This window comes from Pinus tabuliformis, chromosome 1_1 (genome assembly GCF_031772625.1).
Source record: "Pinus tabuliformis cultivar Carrire ecotype Pingquan chromosome 1_1, CPIR1, whole genome shotgun sequence".
NCBI lineage: Eukaryota > Viridiplantae > Streptophyta > Pinopsida > Pinales > Pinaceae > Pinus > Pinus tabuliformis.
Genome location: NC_142297.1, coordinates 543,626,556 through 543,648,624, shown reverse-complemented (window position 1 = coordinate 543,648,624; position 22,069 = coordinate 543,626,556). Strand labels below are relative to the sequence as shown.

General features: G+C 39.0%; 1 protein-coding gene across 3 annotated transcripts in view; it reads right to left on the bottom strand.

The window, feature by feature from the left end:
- Window positions 1–22,069, bottom strand: part of LOC149214249 (Ubiquitin-like superfamily protein) — a 179,437-nt gene that overhangs the window by 58,419 nt on the left and 98,949 nt on the right. For all 3 annotated transcript variants that reach the window (XM_089392224.1, XM_089392222.1, XM_089392223.1), the window contains exon 4: window positions 20,348–20,458. In XM_089392224.1, the coding sequence (XP_089248350.1) occupies window positions 20,348–20,458 (111 nt within the window). The remainder of the gene's footprint in view (window positions 1–20,347; window positions 20,459–22,069) is intronic.

Genomic DNA, 22,069 nt, shown 5'->3' with positions numbered 1-22,069 from the left:
TTTAGAAGAGCAAGATGTCATGGATTATGTGTAGGGAAAGATTCTGAAACCTACTTCAAATGCATCAGCTGTTGCTAAGACAAAGTACAAGACGGGTAAAGTTAAATCCAAGAAGATCATCCAGGATTCTATTCATAAGAACTTAGTTGCTTACATCCCCGATTTGAATACATCAAAGGAATATATGACAGGTTGGTTGGCATGTTCAAATCTAGCAATGCAAATCAAATTCTTTTCCTCAAGAACAAGCTGAAGGATGACCTCCAACTGATTTGGGATCAGTATGAGTGGTTTGAGACACTCTTGTGATATTGATCTGGGATCAATAAAACTGAATTCGGGTCAGTAAGAGTGATATGACACACTCTCTTCAAATGAGACTGACTTCAGGTCAGTATAGAATGGTATGAGACATTCTCGATCAATTCTTCTTCTTCATGGTTCAGCAGAGCTCAATAGAGCAGATCAGTGCAAGGCACTGATGGCAGAGATAGTACAGTCAGACATATAGATCAACGGATGGAGTTCTCCCTAGTTGAGAGGGAGTGTTAAAATTGGCACCTAGGGCCAAACTCCATGTGGGTCATCTTATTAATGGCAGCTAATACTTTTCTTGGATCCCTCTCATCGAGAGGTGTACGATTGATCTAAAGATAATCCAATTCCGATAAATATTCATGGAGATATGAATTTATTAGTGTTATGGAACAATTCGTCAAGGTTGGCCAACAACCAAACAAACCCCATTTGTGCTCAACGTTTTAGTATAAATAGAGGTGGCCTTCAAGTCATTCCACACACTCACTTGGGATCTCTTCCTCTCTACTTGTCTTTGGGTTTTAGTAGGAGGAGAGATCCTAAGGGATAATTCGGCCCTAATGGAGATCTACGATGCCCTAATGAAGAAGCCCTAAACGCAGAAAGGAAGGGAGATCTATTATAATGAAGGAGGCCTAAATAGAAGACTCTAACGCAGCCTATCATACCTATATATATATGTTGTTCTAGAAGAGTTTGGGACAGCCCTTAGAAACAGCAATAGAGATACACAAACAGCAAACAAAAGGCCCTAATACGCAGTCCAACAAGGTGCCCTAGCCGCAGTCTAAGGAGGCCTAATGAACAACAAACAAAAGGACCTAATATGCAATCCAATAAGGTGCCCTAGCCGCAGTCTAAGGAGGCCTAACGAACAGCAAACAAAAGGCCCTAATCCGCAGTCTAATCAAGGATACCTAGTTGTTGTTTTGTCTACAATACGCAGCCCTTATCAACAGCACAGGGAGTCCCTATGTATGCTGTAGGTGACAGCATGAATCTAAGTGTTGTATGTGCCTAAGTGTGCTATAGACGACAGCATAGTGCTATAGATAAAATTGTTACAAGGCATGAGTTAAGGACTGGGAATTCACTGTCATAAAGAAGAAACAGTGAAGTCTGCTCTCTAGGTTGTATGTTATCTAGTGAACACATGACAATGACATCTTCAGTCTGATGTATGGCATGTCAAATATATACATGTTGTAATAAATGGAGGACAGTCTTGTGGAAGGCAGAGACAGCCTTCCCTTAGAGAACAATTGCAGACAAATCAAGGCAGACATTGTGACGGTTAGTTGATTGCGCTTTGGAGGAGTCTAGCTGCTCTGCTAGGTTGTAAGCCATAGCAAGCAGCTAAGACTGGTAAGTGTAAAGCAGCATATTGGATGCAGTTATGATGAGTGCAACATTGAGTGCAGAACAGTGATGAGTGCAGCATTGGGTGCAGATTCGTGATGAGAGCAGCTCAATGATTGGAGCAGCACAGTGACAGGATCAACAGCATGAAGTGCATAGCATGGTCATCAGGTACAGCACTATGATAATGAGTGCAGCATGTGGACAAGATGCAGCACAATGATAGGTGAAGGAGTCACCTTGGAGAATCAATTGAAGTAGCATGTCTTCAACTGATCTCATGTAGAGATGATCTATTCTCTTATCTAGAAAGTCTAAGTGTTGACTTTTGTTGTAAATGTACTATCTCTCCCTCTCTCTCTGTTGAACTACTGAAGAACATATAAGAAGAATTGATCAAGGGTCTCCCCACATCAGGGTTTGTCCCTAGCTAGCGCCACATCTTGTGTCCACTTGTCTTGGCTTGTCTTCTGTGATTTATGTTTATGTTCTATCTGCAGTTTACTTTAATGTTGATGTGATTGTTAATCTAGAAAATATATTGAGCTAACTGTGAAAATTGAAATAAATTGCTCTAAGCATAGAACATACCTAAACTTGACATGGTATCAGAGCTGAGATGAAGACAATGCCCAAGGAAGAGTAAAAGAGCAATCACCGAAGACAGTTGGAAAAGGACAAAAGGATCAATGTATTCCTCGTCCCTCTTTAAATTCACCAAGGGTGAAATCGAAGCAGAGAACATTATCAGAATGACGCAGCGGAAGCTTATGATGGCCTACCTAAAGATCACTTCATTGGGAAGTCCGGATCTAAGGGTGGAAGGAAAGGCAGATGACTTGTTCAGCCATTATGCGAAGGAGTGTCCGAATGGCAGGGACACATCACTTGATGATGATAACAATCATTCCAGGGACATCTTCAATGATCAGAGGAATGACAGGTAATGCAGGTCATCAAGGAAACGGCCGACTCTTCAGAGAAAGCAAGGAACCCCAGGTATGAAGAATCAAATGTTGTTTCTAATAAGATAAAGAAGCGTTATCTGGTATTGGCCCTCTCCTTCAGATTCTTTGGGAATCTGGCTTATTGATTGTAGTGCTCCAAAGCACTTCAACAGATAGAAGGGTGCTCTCTCTAATTTGGTAGAGATGGAAACAATCGTGGGATTATACCTGGAGCCAATGCCACCTATCCCGGAAAGGGTGTAGGAAATATTACCCCTCTATTGAATGAGGGTAACTCAATTCATTTATAGAATCTCTTTTAACAAGAAGAACCCGGTGTCCATTTCGGCAATGGAAGTCAAAGGTTACAGGGTGGCATTCATCGATGGAAAGGTACGTGTATGAAAATAGAATTTTCAAAGATGCTTTTACTCATGGGTTCAGGATTGGCAATTTGTACCAAGTTGCAGGATGGTCCATTGGGGACCATGTCAATTGACACATCTCATACATAGCACCGGAGGTCTACTTATTGTGGGGCCCTACCCTATGTGAGTCAAATAGTGACTGGGATGCCTGAATTCAAAAAGAGCATGAAGGTACATGTCTGAGATGTACCTAAGGAAAATCTTACAAGGTAACCATTCCCCTCATGTAGCAGGTCCACAGGTTTGGAACAACCTGAGGGGTTTGAGATTCATGACTGGGAATCTCATGTATGCAGGTGGAAGAAAGCCCTCTATGGCTTGAAGCAAATCACTTCGAGTTTGATATGAAAGGATTGATAGCTGTGAGATAAAGTTGAGATTCACTAAGAGTGAAGTCGATCCAAACCATTGTTTGAAGGTTGTGGATGATAGACCTCTCATACTGGCACCTTCTAAGAATGACCTATTTTTGATAGGTGCAGACCCTCTCACTTGCAGAAGTAAGAGGGAGTCGGATTCCGGATGTGGAATGGTAAACTGCAAGCCCGTGACTACCTCGAGGATCTTAACTTTCAGGAGTTATATGGTGATGATGTCGAACCAGATCTGAGAAATGCCTTTGAGTTTCATAAACTCATTTGCATTGATGTTCTTGGTGAACTTCCGTCGGGATATATGTTTTGCAATTAGCATGGTGAGCTCATATTTGGTTGAGCCTCGCTGGATTGGTGCCAAGAATCTTCTGAGATATCTTCGGGGCACAATCTATCATGGATTGACATACACTGCCAGAAACATGAAGCTGCATGATTATTTGAATGCTGACTAGGCAAGCAGTGTGGAAGATCACTAGAGCACTTCTCAGTGTTGGTTCTCTTTGGATTCTGCTTCAATATCATGGATGAGCAGGAAGCAAAAGTCAGTTGCTATAAGCACCGTCAAGGCCGAATACATAGCTACGAGTATGGTCTCGTGTGAAGTTGCCTGGTCGTGGAAGCTCTTCAGTGAGTTGTCACCACTGTGATTCTCTGTGACAACTAGGGGGGATTCGTTGTTGAGGAATCCCGTATTCGATGATTGCTCTGATAGATAGACATCAGATACTACCTTATCTGGGATATGGTAAGTCGATGAGCGAGGAGGCTCCATCGCATTGAGACTGGTGTACAGGTCACAGACATTTTGTCAAACCCCGGGGAAAGGTCAAATATGTGACTTTCCCGAACGACTTGGAGTCGTTGAGAGACCTTCGTATAAGGGGTCCTGCATGTTGCATGCATTGAGCTCTAGGAGCTCTGGTGGGCTTGGGGTACTTACTGGAGCAACAAACGACCATAGGGCGACTCACCCTCCCCTAATGGTGCATTGTGTACAGGGTGAATAACTCAGTCTTCCCCTATGATACCCTGAGGCGACTTTGGGACAGGATGATTCATTCTCCTATGAGCCTTCCTGTGGGATAGGATGTTAGTTCTCCTATCGAGGCATCCTACCCATGCAGTCTGGGACTCATGGGAAGTACCTCTCATCTGATCAATGAGCAAGGAAATGGGGTTAGGGACCATAGTAGTAATATCGATCAATGCATCGTTGTACCTACCATACTCCCTATACTAGGATGACCTCCAACTGATCTGGGATTAGAATGACTGGTTTGAGACACTCTCTTGTGATATTGATCTGGGATCAATAAAACTGACTTCGGGTCAGTAAGAGTGATATGACACACTCTCTTCAGATGAAATTGACTTCAAGTCAATAGAGAATGGTATGAGACATTCTCAATCAATTCTTCTTCTTCATGGTTCAGCAAAGCAGAACTGAGCAGAGCAGTGCAGAGCACCGATAGCAGAGATAATACAGTCAGACATATGGATCAGCGGATGGAGTTCTCTCTAGTTGAGAGGGAGTGTTAAAATTGGCAACTAGGGCCAAACTCCATGTGGTTCATCTTATTAATGGTCGTTGATATTTTTCATGGATCCCTCTCATCGAGAGGTGTAGGATTGATCTAAAGATCATCCAATTCCGATAAGTATTCATGGAGATATGAATTTATTAGTGTTATGGGACAATTCATCAAGGTCGGCCAGCAACCAAACAAACCCCACTTGTGCTCAACATTTTAGTATAAATAGAGGTGGCCTTCAAGTCATTTCCACACACTCACTTGGGATCTCTTCCTCTCTACTTGTCTTTGGGTTTGGGTTTTAGTAGGAGGAGAGATACTAAGGGATAATGCTGCCCTAATGGAGATCTACGCTGCCCTAATGAAGACGCCCTAGACGCAGAAAGGAAGGGAGATCTAGTATGATGAAGGAGGCCTAAACAGCAGACTCTAACACAGCCTATTATACCTATATATATACGTTGTTCTAGAAGAGTTTGGAACAGCCCTTAGAGACAGCAATAGAGATACACAAACAGCAAACAAAAAGCCCTCATACGCAGTCCAACAAGGTGCCCTAGCCACAATCTAAGGAGGACTAATGAACAGCAAACAAAAGGCCCTAATATGCAGTCCAATAAGGTGCCCTAGTTGCAGTCTAAGGAGGCCTAACGAACAGCAAACAAAGGCCCTAATCCGCAGTCTAATCAAGGATACCTAGCTGCTGTTTTGTCTACAATACACAGCCCTTATCAACAGCACAAGGAGTCCCTATGTATGTTGTAGGTGACAGCATGAATCTAAGTGCTGTAGGTGCATAAGTGTGCTGGAGATGACAGCATGGACTAAGTGTTGTATGTCCCTAAGTGTGTTGTAGATGACAGCATAGTGCTGTAGATAAAACTGTTACAAGGCATGAGTTAAGGACTGGGAATTCATTGTCATAAAGAAGAAACAGTGAAGTCTGCTCTCTAGGTTGTATGTTATCTAGTGAACACATGACAGCAACATCTTCAGTCTGATGTATGGCATGTCAGATATATACATGCTGCGATAAATGGAGGACAGTCTTGTGGAAGGCAAAGCGAGCCTTCCCTTAGAGAACAATTGCAGACAAATAAAGGCAGACATTGTGACGGTTAGTTGACTGCACTTTGGAGGATTCTAGCTGCTCTGCTAGCCTGTAAGCCATAGCAAGCAACTAAAACTGGTAAGTGTAAAGCAGCATATTGGATGCAGTGATGATGAGTGCAGCATTGAGTGCAGATCAGTGATGAGTGCACCGTTGGGTGCAGATGTGTGAGGAGAGCAGCTCAGTGATTGGAGCAGCACAGTGACAGGTGCAGCAGCATGAAGTGCATAGCATGGTCATCAGGTCCAACACTATGATGATGAGTGCAGCACGGTGCAGAATGGTGAGGTGCAGCATGTGGACGAGATGCAGCACAATGATAGGTGAAGGATTCACCTTGGAGAATCAGTTGAAGCAGCATGTCTTCAACTGATCTCATGTAAAAATGATCTATTCTCTTATCTAGAAAGTCGAAGTGTTGAATTATGTTGTAAATGTACTATCTCTCTCTCTCTCTCTCTGTTGAACTATTGAAGAACATATAAGAAGAATTGATCAATGGTTTCCCCACATTGGGGTTTGTCCCTGGCTAGCGCCACATCTTGTGTCCTCTTGTCTTGGCTTGTCTTCTGCGATTTATGTTTATGATTTATCTACAGTTTACTTTAATGCTGATGTGATTGCTAATTTGGAAAGGATATTGAGCTAACTATGAAAATTGAAATAAATTGCTCTAAGCATAGAACATACCTAAACTTAACAGAGACCGACTTCGAGTCAGTGGAGAATGGTATGATACATTTTCGATCATTTCTTCTTTCTTCATGGTTCAGCAGAGCAGTGCAGTGACACGGATGGTACATATTGTCAGACAGTTTGGCAGGTGATGTTCTCCCTAGTTGAGAGGGAGTGTTAAATTTGGCAACTAGGACCAAACATCACTTTGGACAGCTCTTATGAGACAGTTGATATTTTCCTTGGATTCCTCTTTCCGAGAGGTGTAGAATTGATCTAAAGATCATCCCATTCTAACAAGTACAAATGAAGTTATGAATTTATTTTGATTATCGACAAATTGTCAAGGTCGGCCAACCATCAAATTAGCCTCCTCCAGCCTTCAACGTTGCATATAAATACAAGGTGACTCCTCATTTTGGCATCTCATCTCATTTATCTTTCTCTCTCTCATCTTGATTGGGTACAGATTTCTCGGCCTCTATCCACACGTGCAAAAGGAAGACTATCTTTTCTAGCTGTTGCGTTGACCAGATTTGAATGAAATTTTAGGAGGATGACTTTGACCAATGTTGACCCTGTTTGACTTCAGTGTTGTGAGGGAGACTTCTGCTTGGGGAGGCCATTGTTTTGGACACAAAAACCGATGCAGTTTGACCCTTGAGTTGACCAACGTTGACTTCCCTAATTCAAGTTGTTGCGTTGACTTTTGTTGACCAAATTTGACTAGTTATTTTTGGACTGTTTTGGGTTGCATTATAACAGAAACCAATACCCAAAGACCAAAAATATCATCATGTTGCATTCATAAGTGATGGCAAACACTTCACCACTTTTACAATCATTTCACAACATGTGATTTACGAAATGTCCCACATGCTCAAAAATTGTTTTGATGCCACCATCACTCACTCAACAAGGTGAATGGGTCTTCTTCCTGAAGTTAACTGTCTGGAACATCTTCACCAGTTGGTTCCTTCACAGGGTCTTTCTGGTCCTTCTTTGGCCGCTGCTCAGAATGGAGCTTCCAAGTTCCAACATGTGGCTCTCATATGTTCACCCCTCTTGCAATGGCCGCAAAAAAAAAATCTCCCTCCAAACCTGCTTGACCTTCTTCCTACCTTGATGTGGAGAAGGTTCTTCATGTGCTGCATTATCTTGTTATTGGAGGCTGATTTGACCAAGGTTGAATGAGCTGTTTTGGAGGTCAAATTCAACCCTCTTGACCAACGTTGACTTTCTGGTTAGGGCTTTCTGTTTCTGTTGCTTTGACTAATCAGTTTGGGCAAGTGAATATTGTAAACTGTACTCTCTATCTGCGCTGAACTTTTGAAAAATTATAAGAAGAATTGATCAAGGGTTCCCCACATTGGCGTTTGTCCTAGGCTAGTGCCATATCTTGTGTCCTCTTGTGTTGGCTTGTCTTCCACTGTTATTGTTTATGTTCTATTTGCATTTTACTATCATGTTGATGTGATTGCTATACTGGATATGATATTGGGCTAATAAAGAAAATTGAAGTAAAATTGCTCTAAGCATAGAACATACCATTGTTATCCTAAAATTAACAGTATGTTTAAAACTAAAAATAAAATTACGAAGTTTCTAATGTTTCTTCTTATACTCCATGCCTTTTGCCTCAAATTAAGTAATTTTTTTTGTTTAACCTATATCATTTTCAATGGTTGTGATTTGATCGAATGAGTTCAACAATGACATGATAGTTCATCGAGTAGTGGTGGTTGATATCTACTGAGGTCACTTTGCATCTAAATTCAACTTTTTATTTTAACATTCACATCTTTTGATGTTTACAAACAAAAGTGTTTAATATCCTCAATTAATATAATCAAATAATATGGCTCTCTAGCAAGAATTAGGTATGCTAGGGCATCCTTCTTTAAAATTTTCTTATCAATGAAAGTTGTAGGGTATTCAGGGAGTTATCTTTTCTCTCTGTGCAAGGTATCACCCTCTCTTGCTAACATGTTTGAAACTTTTAGTTTTGAGGATATTAACCCTTTCACAATGATTAAATTAGAATGTCATGCTTCCCAATACCTCAAACGACAACTATAGTTTATTTTCAAAGATGTATAGCTTTTACACCAATGTGACAATTTCCACTTGTTATTTTGATGGCAAAAAAGTACCAAGAACAACAAGCCTAATTTCCTATTAATAATTTATCATCTTCTAGCAAGGCATTCCTAATATGATTATGTATCTTGTGCCTCTAATAACAACGTCAATGGTGAGATGCATAGAATATTGCAACAACAATGACAATGCTAGTGTAGATGGATCAGTCTCTATGAGTTTTGTGGATGATCTATGTTCTTATGTATAGTCTAGATAATTTTCTTTACCTAATTATGTCCAAAAAAGTATGTTTATGACTGTGATGCTCATTGATTTTTCTATGACACTTATGATATTTTCTTCAATTTTATGCAATTAAAGTGATCATTGTGTTTGGATAAAAAAATTCCCACAAGCCCATTCTCCCTTGAGAAGAAAAAATGATCCCAACCCAGTGGTGTGATCCCATGAATATTGACCCAAAATCATCTCTAACACAATTGTTATGAATATACGTGTTCCATAACTATATAAACATCCAATCCAAATACAAGAGGGGAAAGATCCACGTAGGATAAAATATATATTTATAATAATGAATCTAATGAGCTACAAAATTTCTCATGATAATATAAGTTTCATTTACTTGTCACAAGGTTGAAGGATTATGACCTTTAGTAAATAATTATTATTGTTTCAATTAGTATGCAATCCATTAGAATATTTATGCACATTACACACTCTTAATATTTTGGTTGTGACTCAAAATTTTTAAAGAATTTCTCTCATTTCAGAGCCATCGCCGAGTCCTCGTCTTACTGTCAGAAAATCAAAGTAATGATATTAGGGTTTGATTCTCCTTTCCTGATAATTACTTGTGAGTGAGTTGGCTTCTTTTACTTATTTATTATCTTATCTTTCATCAGGCAATCACCATATTATGTGTGTATGAAGATCACAAAACAAGAGACAAAAGATATAGGTACATGCTAGGGCAAAACCCCCCTCGAGGGGGAAACCTAGTCAAAATAATTCTTCCTTTCAATAGTATTCTTTGAGACTCTTTACCCTAATTCAAGACCAGACTCCCTGTTGGCATTTTGGCACCTATGGTACAGGTGTTGTCCTTGATGGCAACTCTCTTTGGTGATAGATCTCAGTTCAGGTGCTCAGAATGAAGGAAATCTTTTATACGCAGGTACACCTTGAAGAAGACGCGTATTCACGCGAGTTATACGTTCCGAAGTCGCGTATGCGTATACACGCACTTTTATGCACATAAAAGCGCGTACATGGTGGGAAACTTACTTTTGGTCCGTGGTTGTTAGTCCTTGAAATTTGAACCCATGGTTGTGGACCATTGTATCTCGTCAGAAGAGTTGACCCCAGGTTTTGGGCCCTTGGTATTGTTTATTATGGTTTTGGCCCGTGGTATTGTGCAAGGCCTATAACTATAAAAGAGGAAGGAGATCATGTGGCAAGGTATCATCTGATTTATTGAATATCTGATATCGTGCTAGATCTGGAATAGGTGTGATCAGGTTATGGTGCAGATCTAGATCTGAAAAGGAGGAACCTAAGCGCAAGAAGGATAAGGACTATTGATGGATCTAAATCTCAAGGCTTGATCATTGGTATCTCTGTATAATTTTGATCTGTTATATGTGGCGCACTCTTGATCTATAAATCTGGGCTAACTAGTGTCTGAATGCTTTAAAGAATAAATTGTCCTTTATAGATCTGTACGCAGGTTCAGTAAATTGAAAGTGCGTATACACGCGTTTTCTGTGAATGAAGAACGCGTATACGCAGGTTGGTTGTGGTACAGAAGCGTATACTCGCAGGTTGATGAATAGTGAAGTAGCGTATATATCTTGATTTATGTTCTAGCTGCTTCTGTTTTATTGCTGCAGTGCTCTAGGTTCAGAATTGGTGTTTGATTACAGTTACTGAGATCTGGGTACAGTGGTCAGAGAAGTGCTTATTTGTTTTAGCTTTTGATTGGTGAAAAAGGAGTTTGGGTTGTGCAGAAATTCTTGATGTTTGATTGATGTTACTTGTGGATCCAGTCTGAAAATTAATGAAACGAGGTCCCTGAAAGCAAAGAGAAGGTTGCAGCCTTCTGCAGGTAGGAGCCTGCGTACTAGTATCTCAAGATAGTACAAGAACTAAGGGGGTTGGATCTCCCTTCCAGGAAAGCTGGAAAACGAGAGAGAGTTGTAGCTCTCTGCAAGTTGCAGCCTGCATACTGGTAAAGTCTGCTCCAGTACAAGACATTGTAAAGAGAAGTTTCTAATTAAAAGAAGATAGAGACGAATTGCAGTTGGGGGTTTTCACCCACATTAGGTTTTCTCCTTATATCTTGTGTTCTTGTGTGTGACTGTCTTCTGCTCTGTTTCACTATTTCTGGTACTGTTTATGTGCATCTGAATCACAGATTAATAACTGACATCTGAAAGATAATTCAAATTATAAGTCTGCTTTATATACGCGAGTTTCTTTATCTGTAGTTGCGTATATACGCGGTTTTTATTAACTGAAGTAGCGTATATCATCTGGAATTTAAAAAGGAAATATTTGGCTTGATAATACGGATTCACCCCCCCTCTCAGTATTTTTTCCAACACTCCCCCCCCCACACCAAGTTAGCCTCCCAGATCTTCGACCCCTTCTAGCAACTTTGACTAGGCAGCAACTTCCGACAATATCGAAATCTTAGGAGACTTTAATCTCCCAATCCAGACCATAAAAGAGAGAGAGAGAGAGAGAGAGGCACCAAAATATAGATGGTTCGGCTTCAATTAACTTTGTCATATATGTAGCATGGCCAAAATATCTCTTTGGTTTCTTACTTTCCCTGAAGGAACCTTTTGCAGCTTCATGTCCTTCAGCATCTTCTAATGTAGCTTTCAATCAATTTCGCCTCTTCTTTGTGATTGGGACAACCACCAATTGAACAGGCTCATTTGGTCCTTCTTCAATATTTCTAGTAGAGTTTTCATGATGAACGTCTTCTTCTTCAAATATGGGAACTTCTTCATCATCAGAATCAATAGGAATATCCTTTGATTTCTTGTAAGCTTGATTTTCATTGAATATGACATCCCTGCTTACTTCAATATGTCTTCCTTCCTTGATGTAGATTCTATGTGCTTTTGAGTTAAGACTATAACCAATGAATATTCCCTTGATACTTGTCGATTCCAACTTCTTTCGCTTGTCTTTCGAAACATGGATATATGCTGGACTTCCAAAGATTCGGAGGTGATCCACACTCGACTTCTTTCCTATGAATACTTCTTCAGGTGTAGTATTATCAAGACTCTTATGAGGACTTCTATTTTGAATGTATATAGCAGTCATCATTGCTTCTTTCCATAATAACTTCGGTAGATCCTGATCAAGGATCATAGTTGGAATGCCTTCTTCAATTGACCTAATCTTCCTTTCAGCCAATCCATTTTGTTCAGGATAGTAGGGAACAATGAGCTCCCTCTTAATACCTGCTTCCTCACAATATGCAATCAACTCTTTAGATGTGTATTCCCACCATTGTCAAACCTCAGAGTTTGTATCTGTCTTTCGGTTAGGGTTTCCACTTCAGCCCTAAACTCCTTTTTAGTTTTGAGTAGGTAGAGCCATGTCTTCCTAGAATGGTCATCAATGAATGTCACATACTAAAGATAACCTCCAAGTGATTTATCAGACATGGGCCCACACACATCAGAATGGATGAGGTCTAATATTTCTTTAAACCTAGTTTCACTATTATGAAATGGCTTTCTCCTATGTTTCCCCAAAGAGCATCCCTTGCACACACCTCCATGATCTAACTTCATATTATGAATACCATGAACCAGTTGACTAAGAGTAGAGATGATCTTGTAATGTAGATGACCAACATTGGGGAGGTGGTGCAATGACCCGATAAAGACTTCCTTCACAAACTCCAATAACCCTAGCTTTATCAATGCTAGAGTCTTTTCCCCAAACCAATACTTTTCCATCAACAAAAGCAACTCTTTCCCCTTTATCTTCTAAACAAGAAATAGAAAGAAAATTCTTTTTCAAACCTGGAACATATAGAATGTTGTTGAGATGCAGCTTCGATCCATTATCCAGTTTCAACGATGTTGATCCCAGGCCTCTAACAACATATCTTTTGTTGTCATCCAATTCCACTGCATGACAAAATGGCTCCTTTGATAGTGTATGAAGTCGTTTACTTTCACTTGTCATGTGTCTTGATGCTACATTATCAATGATCCATGCATTGTCATCAATAAGAGAACTTGTAAGAGCAGTCAAAAATCCTTGACTCTTGACCTTGTTGAATAAGTAGTAGAAGACCTTGATCCAGCTTCCTGCAGTGTTGATACCCATTCTTATATAGTTCATCATAGAGAGAGAATCTATGCCAACAAAGTGATCATCGACTCTTCCTGACCTTAGCTCTGATACCATGTTGGAAAATAAAAGTAATTATATTGGGGTTTGATTCTCCTTTCTTGATAATTACTTGTGAGTGAGTTGACTTCTTTTACTTTTTTATTATCTTATCTTTCATCAAGCAATTACCATATTATGTGTGTATGAAGATCACAAAACAAGAGACACCAGATATAGGCACATGCTAGGGAAAACCCAATCAAGAAAATTCTTCCTTTCAATAGTATTCTTTGAGACTCTTTACCCTAAAGCAAGCCCAAACTTTCCCTCCACACCAAGTCAGCCTCCCAGATCGTCGACCCCTTTTGTCAACTTTGACAAGGCAGAAACTTCCGGCAACAGTGAAATCTGAGGAGACTTCGATCTCCCAATCGAGACCATGAAACAGAGAGAGAGAGAGAGGCACCAAAATATCGATTTTCTTCCCCTCTATAGGCTTCCCAAACTCACACTTCTTTCAACCTCCCGGCAACAGACTTCGCACTTCTCCAGCTCTTCTTGAGATATCGAACTTGCTTGAGTTGATGCTTCAAATGACTTCAACCTCCTTGTATATATAGGCTTCTTGTGGGTCGAATTAGGGTCCTTAAACTGACTTGATGTAGAGGGTACATAATTCATATTTGACTTGATACAAAACCTTTTTACATGATTCAAAAGCCTAAGAAGGGTCTCTTTGAATGTACAATGACCCTATAAACTCAATATAAATCCTAGGAGTCCACAATGGGAACTTTGATTAATATAATGATGACCCAAGCATGAAACCCATGCTTTAATAAGTCATTGTTACAATAATAAAAATTCTTTTCTTTATTCTTTTGACAAACACATTAATGACGATCGAACATAGTTACATTTTCTAACACTTAGCTCCCGACAAAACCTCGTTTTCCCAACTTCAACCTGTCAGATCTCTCCCAACTTTGACCTAAACACATTTATGATTTGATTGCCCAAACGCATTCATTTGCTACCATAGATCAGAGACACAGCCACACACAAGATTGACTTCCAAAGAAACCACCAACAAGAACCATCTCGTTTTGTTTTGTATACTTGCAAATCAAACCTGATCTCACTGCTCAGGAATGGGAATAGAAGTAGTGGGCATTATCTTAGAAAACAATGGCAAAGGTCTGATGTTTGCAAAAATTGAAGACTTCAATGGAGGACTTCCCACCATTATCGTTTTTTGAGGATGAATTAACAGTCGAGACATAGGACTCAACCCTTAGCAATTATAATAGTAGCCAAGAACAAATCTATAGCCCCACTCATATCACCATTGAAGCGTGAATCCTCGTATTGGATATGCGAGGTCAAAAAATTGTCATAGAGGATGGAATTTCTGGGGAACAAAAATAAACAACTCCAAAGGTAATAGACCTCCAACGATTGGTTTCTAGAAAGAAAAAGCAAGAAAACATATGCTTGCTAAAACCAACCGTGGACTCCCACCTGCTCCAAATACAGATCTCCAACATAAAAAAGTTGCAAGAAGAAATGAGATCACAGTAGACCCTTTTAGATAAAAAATCATCTATAAACACTTGATTTTCCGGTTGAAGTGGTCCGAAAAAGGTAATAGACTCTCCTGCTCACCATGGTTGAAGAGGTGGTACAAGAAAGATTAAACATGAATGTTGTTACTGAACAAGGGAGCTTAATTGTAGAGTGTGTGCACTCTCCGCTCTTGTGGCCCCATCACATTCCCTATAGGTAGGCACCTATTTCCTTCACAACACTTAAGATCTAAGGACCTCACCCTTTTATGTTCATTGATGGGCCTAAACTCCACACTCTTCCCTCATTTCTCGACACTAGAGGGCCAACTCAATCACTCAAGGTCCTTCGAGCTAAGAGAAGATTCGTTTCCCCCCACATAGAGGATTATTGTCAACGTTGACCTCACCATTAAATTTCCATTGAACCTAATGCCTGACACATTATTAACCTAGCAAATTGTAGATCTACTAAATAAAGGCACGACAAAGCTCTTAACACAAGTAGCGAAAGAAAAAATTACACCAACCTCAATCATAAGTAACACAAACAGATTTTATCCAATCAACACTTCTTTGTTAATTACTCAAAACCTACTTGGGTTCTTGTCTTGCGATAAGAGCCCAACTGAATAAAGTATAGTTATAACATACCCTAGATCTGATTCAGTAGATCATGCCCTAGATCTTTCCATAATCTCCTTGGTTGATATAGATCTCCTATGTTGCACCGTTATACCTTCCTCGAACCTAGCTCACTTAGGTATCACACTCCTCACTTGAGAAAATCCCTCTCTCAATGGCTAGTGTCATTGTATGGTGTGCATTTCTCCTCTCCTCGGCCCTACTTTTATAATGGAGCTAACAAGATCAACAATGCGCAAAATCTGATAAAGTGAGTTATCTTGAAGTTCGATATGTCATTCTTTGTTTCTTGGGTCAATAATATCAATACAATGCAAAATAACTTGCACTCTCACTTGAGTAAAAAATGAATTTAGCTTAGATTCACCCATAGAGGTGCCCCTTAGGCTAGGGTAGCTATTTCCTTGGTATGAAGTGTGTGGCCAAGCTACCAAGGTGACAGTGGGTAGATTGTTTTCCTCCTATGGTAGATTTTGAGAGACAACACTATCTACAAGCTTGCTGGTGTCTTGAGACTAAATAATTGTTCCCATTTGAAAGTACATTTGAAGAAAAAAATCAAACACTTACTGATTTTCTCTATAAAAAAAATTAAGGGTATCTTTTTGTTTGTCCACTTATTTTTGTTTTTTAAGGCATTCTCGTAGCTTCAAAATGTCTACGGCCCAACATGGAGCCATCGTCAAATGGTTGATGGGAAATATGTATGCAACCCTCATCAAAAAGAAAAAAGAGGGGATACACTAGCTGAAACGCCAATTTTCACGTACATGGGCAAATTAAACCATATGTCTAAAAGTCCTGTGTAATATAAAATCCCAGATGCATGCTTTTGTTGAAGTTGGTCCTGCAGATAAAGCCACATTAAAAGAGATGAAAGATGAGATGTGGGGAGAATCCCATTAAAGAATATGGAAGAGGAAACCCTAGTTATGATGCCTCATCCACTTACCCTTTTACGAATCCCTTCAGATTTATCCCTCGATCTCTACACTCAATGATACACCTGCATCAAAGAGTAAGATTGATGGAATGTTTGCACTCCACACCACCACTAGTTGTTGATAGCAGTGTTATCGGAACCAAAACAGAACCAGTGGAACTCGCCAGTCTGACCGGTTTGACCCCCAAATTGGCCAGTTAGAGGCCTGAAACAGGAAAAGGTTGGTTCAGTACCAAACCGCCCTTTTTTATTGAATCAACCAGTTACATAAGAAACTAGCCAATTCAGTACAATGCAACCAAGGGCACTCCAAACACATTGTTTTAAAAAAATTATAATTTTTTAGTAGGGTAACCTAATATTCAAGCTTGGATCCCTACTACTGTTATGAAATTAATGGTAATGTTAAATTCTGAAAGCATGAAAATGTGATCCTTTTACTTAAATTTTTAACAATACTGTTAATTGTTTTAGCCTTTAGGATGTTTGAGAGGTGTTTCAACCTCATTGGATTTCATATGGAGAAAGCAGAATTTTAGATCCCGCCCAAAATCCAGCAAACAACAGTTTTTAGGATTTCAGAAGTCAGGACTGGGTGATTGCAACATTTCTATTGGATTTTGTCATGTATGAGGGTATAGAACTAATAATTTAATCAAGAATACTAGATCCTCTATGTACCTTGATGTTAGTGGCATTGATTGTTGAACTCCTCTAAAAGACCCTACTAAAAGTGTACCAATCATCCAGACAAAATTTTGACTTAACATGTTATGCTTTTTCTATCTTCTTTTAATGCTTAGAGAGTAATATTGATGACGAAGATCCCAATAAAAGGAATGATTTTGATGAAATGTACAGATTTGATGTAGCATGTTTTTTTTGGATGGTGAAGGCCATCTAAATCCTGTTTGTTGATGTATTTTTAGTTCAAAGATGGATTGCACTCAGTGCTATTTTGGTTATATGCACCCTTACATGCTATATAAAAGAAAACCTCTACATGTTTGCATATAAATGGTATGGACTCAGATGGATGCACATGAATATATATGTTTTTCTTTAAGTTTTTGAATATTTTAAATATTTTTTGGTCCAGTTTTCTTACTGTTTTTGGTCCAGTCTGGTTCAATCAACAGTTTTGTTCTAAAAACATTGATTGATAATTAGTGAAGGAAAAAAACAAAAGGAACACTTTCCAATACAAATGTTGCCACTCCCCCTCTTATCAGCCTCTGTTGGATGTCAAAGTTGCATATGGTCAACTTTGACCTTCAACAACCATAGTTATCTGTAATGTCCCAACTAATTAATTGCCCATGGGAGGACGAAGTAGCCTCTCCAACCTCATAGGTTAAAGTCAATGATAAAAGGGGGGACCCATTATCCAATGCTTTTGAGGCAAATTTGGGTAAATTGGAGTAATTAGGGAAAAACTTCTGAAGGAAGCCAAAATTGGGGCTAAGTGGAGGAAAACATGTAAACCCTCAAATTAAAATAAGGAGAATAAACCCCAAAGGGAGTCTATAAATAAGAGACAGGAGAATCATTATTCTCATCATGGTTAATTGGACATTTCTGTTTTGTGCACTGATGCTCTGAGGGTTTTAAAACCCCTTTTTCCCCTGACTGGTTTCAGTGGTGAAAGATTCCACCATAGACAATCCCCTCTCTTTCTCTAAACTGTTTGATATAAGTTTCTAAGGCATTTTCACCTGGTTCTGTGGATCAATTGACTTGATGAGACATTCTAAGGCATCTTATCTCTCTGTGGCATATCAAGGGTTTCTGAGGAAGGATACTTCTGTGGTTCTGTGGCTTGGTTAGGGTAATTAAGAATTACCCTGTGGCAGCATTGAATTGTGGAGACAACCACAGGAGGAGAAAGGGTCTATCAACACCCAAGCAGACCAAAACTCAAGTCCCCAGCCAATGGCTACATCAAGGGTGGATTCCTGTACAGTAGATCATTAAGGACAGATGCACGACTGTGACAGCAGCCCTTTTCAAAGCAAAAAATCTATGACAACGGAAGGATTTCAAGGCAGAACTGGACAGCAGAGACGGTTATGGGGACCAACTATAGCAACGGGGAATTCTAGGGGAGGACCGCAGCCCACCCCCTGAGGCCTTGTTTGATGACAGACCAATCCTGAGGCAGCGAGGTTCAGTGAAGCAATAGGGTTCCAGATTTGCACCAGCAGCAAAAGGCAACAGTAAGACAGTAAGGCCTATTAGGGCATCACTGGAATATCAGAGTTTGTAGAGGTCACTGTTAAGCTGTCTCTTAGGATACAAAAAATTATGTGAGTTACTTAATGAGTCAGATACGTTGCTAGAAGTACTTGACTGATGTTGTAACCGTATATACACTGCTGGTGTATGTAATAAAGAACTGCTACTGTCATGAATTGACGGATGCTATACAACCATGTCTCCTAGTGTGATAGCACTAGAAGTAGTTAATTTGAAATTTGATATGAGCTATTCGCATCTTATGAAATCTACTACTTCCTTACATTATTGTGCATTCTGTATCATCTCTGGCTGCAATTGAAACAAATATTGTGAAATTAGTACAATTTATCTCGTGTTCTTGCAACCCTAAGGGCAAAAATTCTCTAGGGATATCACATTATCATAAACCAAGATAGGCACGTTTGTCGATTCAACTCAAACATATAGGAACAAAATGCATAAGAAAGCAAGGAAATAAAAACCAATGACAGCACTTGCATCAACAATCTAGTTTGAAGAAGTATAGCATCTCATACTGCCAAGTCCAATATTATCTTACCTATTCTTTTCAATGTTCCACCAAGACTCCGGTGCGGGGAGACACGGGTGCAGGGAGATGCACAGGGGGGAATGTGTGGGAGTACCCTGAAATTTTAGGGAAATTTCGGGGGTGCGGGGAGACATTGAGGTGTATATATATATATATATATAGAATTCATGTTCATATTCATTGTTCACTGTTCAGTAATGAAAGCATAAAAATATTAAATAGACAATTGAATCATTGATCCATCCTCATCATTCATTTTGATACATACATCATTCATATGACATACTCAAGTCTCATTATTGAATTATTCATACATACCATGAGATTCGATAAAAGAAAATAAATCAATAATGAAATATTCAAATACAATGATCCATGTCATTCATAATTCAATTATTCATCATTCTACAATCTACATTGATTTAAAAATTAAATTCATCATTCATCATTCTAGAATCTAAATTGAAAGCAAAAAATACAAGTATATTTTCAAAGTTTGAACACTAAATTTATATAACTCAAAGTTTGAACCTAGGTTTTAGACTTTTAGTTATTTAATATTTTTGTTGTTTAATTTACTTTTAATTTTAAATTTTTTTTAATTGTTTTGATTTTTAATTTTTAAATTGGATCTTGTTAGACAAATTTGAAGGGGGGCGCTGAGAAGCACCCTTTTTGAAGGGAGGCGCCCAGACGCACCCTTTTTGGGGAGTCTAAACTCCCACATTGAAGGGGGACACCCAGACGCACCCTTTTTGGGGAGTCTAGACTCCCACACTAAAGGGGGACGCCTAGATGCACCCTTTTTGGGGAGTCTAGACTCCCACACTGGGGTAACGCACCCACTTGCGTCTCCCCGAGACTCCCCAAAAAGGGTGTGTGGGGAATGCACGACGCGTCCCTGTGGAACACTGATTTTTGTTCTGCAGGCCAGGTTGACCTTCTCTTAGTTCTTTGATACTTTTCTATTATACTCAAACAAACATTGAAGAGGCATATACTAAATTAAAGTAACCCTATCGCTAAGCAATTAGGACTTAGGAATGTAAACAATCTCTAACCAAAAAGTAGCATAAATGAAATTTCACAAGTTTATCCACAATTTGAGCTGGCACAAAAAGTGTAGGAAATATCTCAAGCGATGGTTAAATAAGTAGTCAGAAAAAACTGGCTAGTAAATTTCCAAACCTTGTTGTTCAGAAGTTCCTTCACTTCCACTTGGCCCTGCTGTAGGCGATGAAGTTGAAGGTGGAACAGGTTGCCGAACCACCAAATGTAAAGTGTGTCCATCTTCAACATCTAATTAAAGCTAAGGAATTAAAAGCAAATGTCATTTTCTTAGTCCAGAGTTAATCAAAGAAAAAAGGAAGTCAATGCTAAGATTTAAGAATGCTACCAGGATAGCTTTTCAAATCAAACATTTTAAGCTCACAAACCATCACACAAAGCTCATAAAACAAAGTAATAGAATATATTGATTACATGGTAACCTACAGGATAGACTGAAGAACCCTGAAATTAAGAGTATAAATTCTTACATCTGGCTCAAGGTAACCTTTTGTTAGAAACGCAAGATATCAAATCCAAAAGAGGGATTGTTCATACAGCTTTAACGAGAATACAGAGCCATTTTTTAATATGCTAACAGCAGTATAGAATAAAATAAAGGTTATAAATATGAAAAGTGGTTTGACATTTTACTTAGTAGTCTGAATTCAAATTTCTTCACTTCATTGAGCACATATGAATTTTTTGATAGCATCAGTTCCAAAACCCAATATACTTATCTGCTGCACTAAGGAAGAAGGGAAAAATTAACCATTTTCAACATAAATGGTGAGTTAAGATTCTAAAAATAGCATTCTCCATGTTTACGTGCTTATGTAAACAGCATTCCTTCACTCATTCATTGTTCTTATAGACTGCCCCAACCTCATTTTTAGCAAATCTCTTCAAATTTTATGCAGAACTTGACCATTAATTGAGACTTCATAGAATCAATCCAATAAGTCTTTGCTAACTTTCCCTCAGAAAAGCATAGAAATTCTCCTTGCAGGGAAAACTATAATGAATGGCCAGGTGCAGAACAACATGAAAAACGAATGAGATTTGAACCAAATAAAGTCTCAATTTTAAGATGGGTTGTGTCACCTTTTTAGGGTAACTACTTTCAGAGGCACACTCAATGAGTGTGATGTTGCTGCATTGATAAGGTTGCTACTCCATCTTCTCAGATCCAGGTTTGCTTATCTACTAGATTCCATCAAAAACCTATACTCATCAGATTAATGTACAGTGGCATAACAGCTCATATGCCCTATACATTTCATCACATATGTGCCATAAAATATTACTTCATGATAACTTTCCTCAATTGGTAAGATTCCATGTGTATCTTTTCCTTGATTAGAAATGGTGTTGAAAGATTTTATCTTGTTTGTGAATGTGCTATATATTGGATATGACATTATGAACTTTAAACAATTAGATGTTATCCTTTTTACCTCGTCTACCATAAATGTGGGAGTGGATATCAACTAGGAGAGCGCACTTTTCGACCTCACATATATAGAACGGTTAGTTAGGAGTTGGTTGAGATACTACTCGTTTTGAGCACAATATATTGTACCATGGTTTTTTGAGCCCTATCCTGCTATAAAAGAGGTCACTCTCTTCATTTGTTTGCTGAAAAATAGAGAAGAACTTTCCTATTTTGAATGATTCATGGAAAATCAATAGGGAAATAGCATTTGAAGTAGTCAATATGTCATTGTAAGGAAGGTGAAGCCAACCAAGTATGAATTTGTTCTATGTCTTTGCTTTACTAAGTATTCTTTAACTATATGTGTGAAAGTATTTAGAAGGTATATTTCTAAGGATTTTTGTTGCACACATAATCCTATAGGACTT